The 8153-nt window shown below is 39.8% G+C and overlaps 1 protein-coding gene across 1 annotated transcript; it reads right to left on the bottom strand.

The window, feature by feature from the left end:
- Positions 1–3790: 3790 nt before the first annotated feature.
- Tktl2 (transketolase like 2) lies at positions 3791–5724 on the bottom strand. The gene has a single exon (XM_063234540.1). It carries the CDS (start codon positions 5719–5721, stop codon positions 3838–3840), a length of 1884 nt encoding a protein of 627 aa, XP_063090610.1. The 5' UTR covers positions 5722–5724; the 3' UTR covers positions 3791–3837.
- Between the last annotated feature and the right edge of the window lie 2429 nt (positions 5725–8153).

Below are 8153 nucleotides of genomic sequence, written 5' to 3'. Positions count from 1 at the left end.
CTCTCCCACCCTCAGAACTCCGGATTTTAGTCTGGCTGTATTATTACTGTTATTAGGAAGAATCTTCTCTCTTTTGGTATCTTCTTACCATCAGATCTGGGAAAGAAACACTGATTCGTGGCTATGAAATTTTATCCCTCTCTGGTTTCGGCTTCTCTGAATCCCTCACGTGGAGTCTGTGACACCCCACTGGGGAGGACCACTTGACTCTGCGCCACAGCACGGCTGAGAGGTTAGCTGCTCTTTCCCCCAGCCTTGTCCCAAGATTCCTTGGGCAGGAGGGTCTGGGCTGGGAGGTTGTGGTACCCTGCCCTACACAGACCTGTTTCACTCTCTAATTTCTGGATTTTAACCCAGCTGGATTGTCTTTCTGTTAATTGTGCTGGGTCAGATTTTATCTTTCACCTTTTCCTCAGCGTTACCGCTTCTCCTCAGCACTAAGAGGTACTCATGGTGGCCAGTACCCCCTGGAGCCTCCTCTTTTCTACCATGCAATTATTTCTATCTGAAGTATTTCTTCATGTACTAAGCAGAACATATTCTAATCACTGAGTCAAAATGGAATTTAATTTAAAGTATCAGACTGTTGCCTAAGGGTGAATGAGAAAGTCACAGGATCTGCCTGACTTTCCATTTAGAGATTGAAACTTACCCCCTCACATGGTACTGTCACATTCCTTTCTTCCAATACTCTAAAACCTATATGTAAATAATGTTGGCTTTGTAGACTTTATGGTGTCTGACACAAAAGTTTGACTTTTATCATTGTAGTTCTGAAGGAGCTGTAGTTAATATGCAATGCGATGAAGGCTGTATTTCAACAAAACTGTTCATAGGTACTGAAATCTAAATTTGATACAGTTTTATATCATAAAATAGTACTACAAACTTTTTCCAACTGTTAGTGTAGAACCATTCTTTGTTTGCCATTATAGAAAAACAAGCAGGGTCAGATTTTCCTATTGCTGTGTTTGTCAACCTGCTCTACTCCAACCCCATAGGTTTACAGAGAAGCAAGCTTAGATCTCAGCATCCAGCCAGGAAATTAAATGCCTCTCCTTTCTTCTTGCAGTTAGACCCAAACCTTTAAGCAATTTCCTAGGGAACGTCTCCTCCACTAACAGCAAAGAAAGAAATCAGTTCTTGCATCTCCTCGCCTCCTACAGAAAAGAGGAGCTATGTTTGCTAAGAAGTGTACACTTTTCTCTTCTATTCCAAGTATGTTCCAGGACTTCTGTTACATACTATGAGAGTAAAGGCTTCCAAAACACATGAATACTTTCAACCTTCAAACCAGATTTGTTTGATTAAGGCCTAAAGAATTTAGCAATTCCTGTACAGTTAGTGAACTTCAGGAATACGTCCTTTTATTGCTTATAATTTTAAATTCCAAAACATAGTCCTTTCTTCAGTTTTTCTTTCCAGACAAGGTCCTCAATTGAACTTTAACTTATTGATCAGCTTAAGTAAAATAAAACATCATCATATTAATTCTTGCTTTTAAGAGCCATAAAAACCAGGAAAGGAGCCATTTGACATCTGAATGATTAGTGTCCTTCTCAGATATTGCCTGCAATCTTTATTAACACAAACATAAGCAAGGCAACTGCAGTGTCAAAGCTGTCCTGGAACAGCATCAGGCTGTACCTAAAAAACCTTCTCTGCAAAATAGTGAAATCCAGATTTAGACCAGGGATCACATTGTTCATCAAAACTGTAACTTTACAAACTTTAGCAGTCAAGGGTCAGCATCAGTCAGGATGATTGTTTCCTACAATTTCCATAAACCAATGACTTCACAATAGACCCAAGGGTAGAGAACATTCAACACAGTAAAACTGGACATGATCTTATTTGAATGTAAGTGCAAGACAAGTTTCACCTCCCGTCTCTTGTTCCTACAGCTCACAGACACTGGTTAACACCTTGTGGCAACAAAACCTTTACAGTAGATTCTTAAATGTGTATTTCTGGTGGTCTCTGACAATCCATTCTATATATACATGCACACACATATGCATAAACTCTATTGTTATAAGTGTGATTTTGAATGTTTAGTTAGAAACAGATCCACATTTATCACCTAAAAGCAAAAATCTTTCCTATTTTGTACCCCAAATTTTGCTGAAAGATATGTGATAATATTTTGCCTAGTGTACTGTTTCAGAGTCAATGTTATATATTTCAAGATATGGAAAATTTAAGAATTAAAGACTTGTCATTTATCAACACCCCTTGCATAAATTGCTCTAGTACCTGATTTAAATGACTCCAGTGGCAGATCCAGTTACAGATCACATGCTAGCAAATATAAGTGTATGGAATTCTGAAAGTTGAGGTAAATTTTTGAATATATGCATGTTGTAAATTTCTACAATGTTCCTGTATCAATTGGTTTTATGCTTTCATACTTTTTATGCCTTATGAAAAACAAAACACATGATCATTGTACAGAGCAGAAAATCACTGAGTGTGGTGGCACACACAGGATTGCTGAAAGTTCAAGGACAGCATGGAGACCCTGTGTCGAGGAAGAGGAGGAAGCAAGAAGAGAAGTAGGAAGAACAAGAAAGAAATGAGGACAGTAGTAGAATGACTAGTTCTCAGTTTTTCTAGTTGTAAAGTTAGTATTTTTTAATAGCTATCACACCTAGAACAATTGCAGAGCCAAGTGACACAAAGCACATAATGAGGATACTTAATAAGGAAAGAAAAATATCAACTACTTGATACAGATCCACTCAAGGTAACTTTAGTTTAGAAATTAGGGTCCATTTTTTAATGATGGGGCTGGGGATTTAGCTCAGCGGCGTAAGCGCCTGCCTTGTAAGCAGGCAGTTGTGAGTTCGATCCCTGGTACCGATAAGAAGGAAAAAGACCAAAAAAAAAAAAAAAAAAAAAAAGAAAGAAAATGTAAATACATTTTTAATGATGTTACTTCTTGCTCATAGTCCAAGTATGTAATGTATGTGCTTGAGGCTAAAAGCAGTCTGCCTAAAGGAAAGCTTTCCAGTCTATCCACTATTATCTAGTGATTTATCTCCAGCTTCAACATTCTTTCAAGTTTGCTGTTGGGTGACTTACCTTTCTTCTACATCTGGTTTAGACACAAGTTTCTTCTTCATTTACGGTTTTTCAAAAATGAAATAAAGTGGGTTGTTTAAAAAATATTTCATGACATTAGCTCTACTGTCCTTTGTAGTTGAATGTAATCTAGTTAGCAATCTGGTTTGGTCCTGTATGTAGTATGTAGACTGGAACTTGATACACTCTCATCTCTTTTTCTTTATGAACCAGTCACCATGTTACATTTGATTACTGCTTTACAACTTGTAAACCTTAAGAAATGAGTTTTGAGGAAACTCCCAGGCAACGGCAGTCAACTATTACCTGGGAAGCTATAGATGCAGAATGATGGTGGCATTATATGGAAGCTCAGACTTGCTTCAAAATCTAGGTTACTGAAGTCTCGCAATTAAGTTCACATTTTCTTAATTCATAAGATGATAATACACAATTAAAATCTCTATACTAATCCCCAAACCAGTCAGTAATTTTTAGGCCTAACAGAAAACTTTGTGTTAAGGTGGTTGTTTTCTACTCTGTCACTTAAAATTTGAGCCCAATTTAATGCTTCAAAACTGAGAGTAATGATTGTATATGTTCATATTGTAATAGAAAATTTATTTGAATTTTTAAACTAGAAAGAGTGTTACAGAGCTTTGCCTTAAAAAAATGTACAACTGTATGGATAACAATAAAAACAAATTTAACATAAAGATCCCACTATTTTACTATCAAAACTAACACATTTAATTTGTTAAGAAATGAACTATTTTAGTTCATTAAAGTAGATTTCACAGCTTTTATGATGTGTTTGGCACTGATTCCAAACATATCCAGCAGTTCACCAGGGTTTCCCCTCCGAGGTACTTCTGTGACCGCCAACTGATGAACAGAGATGTCAGGCTCCCTGGAGACAGCCGCACACACAGCTTCTCCAATGCCACCTTCTCTGTAGTGATCTTCCACTGTGATAATCCGGCCACCAGTGGTTCTGGCATTGGAAATGATAGTGGCAGCATCCAGAGGTTTAATAGTAAATGGGTCAATGACACGAATAGAAATACCTTGTTGAGAAAGATCAGCAGCAGCTGCTAAGGCTTCATGTAGAGTAACTCCAGCTCCAATAACTGTGACCTTGTCATCGACGCTGTAGTGAACCACTTTGGCCTGTCCAATCTCAAAATTTTCTTCTGGAGGGTAAATAACTGCAGTTTCCAGCTGGCTGATACGAATGAAGCACATGCCCTTAGTATTGGCAGCCAGACAAACAGCATGCTCTGTTGAGACTGCATCACTTGGACAGAAAATCGTGCAATTGGGAGTGCTTCGGAACATGGCTAGATCCTCCAGGGCCATCTGAGCAGGTCCATCTTCACCAACAGACACCCCACAGTGAGAACCAACAAGGTTGATACTGGTTTGAGAGATGGCTCCCATTCGGATCTGACCAAATGCTCGGGTCAAAAAGGCAGCAAATGTACTAACAAAAACAATGGTTCTGTCCCGTGTGGCACAGCCCAGGGCCACACTTACCATATTTTGCTCAGCAATAAAACACTCGATGAAACGCTCAGGGTGATCTTTCTTAAATATCTCAGAAAAGGTGGTGTTCTTCGTGTCCCCATCCAGAGCAATAACTCTTTCACATGCGTGGCCCAATTTAGCCAGAGCTATTCCATATGCTTCCGTAGTAGCTATCTTCTCACCAACTTTGTAGGCAGGCAGAGAGGTCATTTTTATATGAGAGATGTTGATCTGAGGTGAATCTTCAATAGGGGGTTTCGGTGTGAGATTTCTGTTAGTCTGTATCTGACTCTCAATTAATTTGATAATTGCATCTGCTCTCTCCTTTGGCATTGGCTTTCCATGCCAATAGTCTGCATCCTCAATGTTTGGAATACCCCGACCCTTGAAGGTCTTAGCAATTATAGCGGTGGGTTTATTCTTCACATGAGCTGCTTGCCAAAATGCTTGGCACAAAGCCTCCACATCATGACCATCCACAATGTAAGCATTCCACCCAAAAGCTTCACAGCGATTCTTATAAATGTCTGTGCGGTGCTCAAGGGGCGCAGTGCCACTCTGTCCCAAGCGGTTCACATCAAAGATTGCCACGAGATTGTCCAAACCATAGTGGGCAGCAAAAGCCAAAGCCTCCCAGACAGAGCCTTCTGCGGCTTCGCCATCTCCCAGGAGGCAGAACACCCGGTAGCTGGCCTTGTCGAAGTACTTGCCGGTGTAGGCCATTCCGCACGCAGCTCCCAGGCCTTGCCCAAGGAACCCCATGGCCGCATCCACAAACGACAGTCGCGGGGTGGGGTATCCTTCTAGTTCGCAGTGAAACCTCCTCAGGCTCATTAAGTCACAGGGACAGATGTCGCACACTTCGGCCCATGTGGCGTAGAGCACTGGCGGGGCGTGGCCCTTGGACAGCACTAGTCTGTCGTTGTCAGGGTGCTCCGGGTCGCTCTGTTTATACCTCATGGCGTGGAAGAAGAGCACGGACATGATCTCAGCTGCACTGCAGCACGACGTAGGATGGCCAGAGCCGCAGGTGCTAGTAGCCCTGATGGAATGGATTCGCAGGCGATTGGCCGTGTCCCGCAGCACCTGCACGGTCTCCGCATGAGGCTGAGAGTCGTTAGCTGCGGCCATGGCGGCTCCCGGCAGTTTGGGCTCATCACGTGACCACAGCATGCGCGCTAAGCAAGGGACACGCCCCCTCCGCAAGGATGCGCATGCGCCCGCGCCCGGGTGGGGGAGGGTCCTTGCTGGTCTGTTGCAGGCGGTTTTACGCTGCCCCTCCCTCTGCCCAGTTGAATCTAATTTTTAGTGCTTACTTGCAAGCGCCGAATTATTCAAAATCATTTCTTTATACCTTTCTTCATGATATAAATTCAAAAGGGGACATCCTTATATACAGATATTAATGGAACGTATTTTTGATGTGGTAAATTTTTTGATACCTAAACTCTATATTTCAGGCATTTTTCCCTGTTTCTTGCTTGTTTGCTTTTTGTCTCTCTTGGTTGTTTCCTCCCTCTTTCCCTTTCTTTCTCCCTTCTTTCCTTGCTTTCTTCCTTTTATTCTTTGACAGGATCTCACTAGGCAGTCCATGTGGCTCTTGCACTCACCATCCTCCTGCCTCAGCCTCCCTAACGTCTGGATTACAGGCATGCACCACCACGCTCAGTTCATCTATTCTCTATGTGAAAGCGATATGCACAGAGCACCCAAAGTCAGTTTTAATCTAATCGGTATGGCAACACTCTCAAAAAGACTGCCTAAAGTTAGTAAAAATTCTAATGTGACTTATAGGAAAATACAATGACTACTTTGACCAAACTTTACAGAAGAAACAATCTAAAACCACCCACTGGAAGAATATACAGTGCTACAACTTTCACAGTGAATCCTGGTGAATTAGTATTGTGTTAAAATAATTAATAGGATCATTAGGGGGAGACAGCTCTAAATCTCAGGGTTGAGACATAAACAAACTGAAATCTAGCCCAGTGTGACCAGTACACACTAAGCCTGCTTTACCCTTCAAAAACTGTCAACTCACCTCTGATTAGGGACTTTTCCATTCCAATGATTCAGCTAAGGGCACTGCTCTACTTTTACAGATCGAGTTTGGTTTTTCTCCTTGTTTCTACATTGCACGATGACAATATGGTGTATTTCTCCCATGCTACAATTTTAAACATCTTGTTTTTTATCTTGATTTCACATTAAAATAGCGACAGTTTTCTTTCAGTGTCTGATTTCTACTCCAGACAATTTGAATTTCAATTTCTGGAACTAGAGTCAGGGAAGCTGTTTTTTTGTTTTGTTTTTATTTTTAAAGCTCGCATTGATTCTAATCAAGGTTAAAGTTAAGAATGGAGAGCTGGTGATATAGTGGCAGGCTCAGTGGCACAAAGCCTGAGAGAAACTTCAAAGTCCTAAGTTCATGTTCAGTACCAAAAATAAAAATGAAAAAGGAAGATTAAGAACAGATGATTTGGTTAAATCCAGGTTAGGAACAGATAGACTGGAGATGGACCAGTGGTTCTCAACATTGGTTGCACTTTAGAATCATCTGGGAAGCTTTTAAAAAATCTTATGTCCAGGTTATGCTGCAAACCAATTAAATTGGAATTTCTGGACCCAACAGCAGTAATTTTAAAAGTTCCCCAGACAATTTAAATCATTAGTAAGAGTTGTAAACAATTTACTTAGCAGATCTTACTACACTATTTATTGTCTCATTATATGTCAGAAGACTATTTTAGATATTTGCCATTTGAAGTAGATCTATCATTTTACTTTCAAGGAAACAACTGAGAATAAATAGTTATTGGCATGACACTAAGGATTGTAAAGTTTGTTGAAGGGATGTTGGAGTTGAATAAGTCCTTAAGAGATCATCTCATACCTGTCACTGACCATATTCCGTGCAAATTAACTTTTGCTTGTCTCTTTAGGCAAATAAAAGGAGAGAAAATACATGCTGACTAGATTAGATCTGGGAGTACAGAAGATGGACATTAGAGGAGAAAATATGACATCATAACAGCAAACTATGAGAGGCCGGCAGGAAAGCAACAAATAGAAACACAGGTACCTCACTATTATTTCAGCTGATGAAAGCACTCATACATATGAGTGCTAAGCATAATGGCTTAAAAATGAGCTATAAGGCAGTGTTTACATAAAAAATACTGGAAAAATAATAACTACTTAACATTTCTTTCCAAGTTCCCAAATTCTTTCATTCATTTAAAATATTACACAACTATTTTAAATATTTAAGTCTTTTCAAATACATTTCAAATTAAACAACTGATAAGTGTAAAAATACATAATTTGATCATTACAAAATTATCCATTGTGGCTTGGACACAATTTGATGAGATAATCGAACAGTTGATGCTATTTTTTACTTCCCCAATTTATGAAAAGATATGACCACAAAAGCCTAACCAAAAAATTTTAAGGTAGCATGCCGAAATGCTTGTATTAAACAAGTACATATTATTAATGTTGGAAGCCAGACAAAGGTTTTTGGCAAATAAGAAAAAAATTCATGTATTAATTTTGGT

The sequence above is a fragment of the Cavia porcellus genome, unplaced genomic scaffold, assembly GCF_034190915.1.
Source record: "Cavia porcellus strain 051 isolate PalLab524CR breed Dunkin Hartley unplaced genomic scaffold, mCavPor4.1 scaffold_24, whole genome shotgun sequence".
NCBI classification, from domain to species: Eukaryota; Metazoa; Chordata; class Mammalia; order Rodentia; family Caviidae; genus Cavia; species Cavia porcellus.
This window is presented reverse-complemented; position numbering and strand designations above follow the sequence as displayed.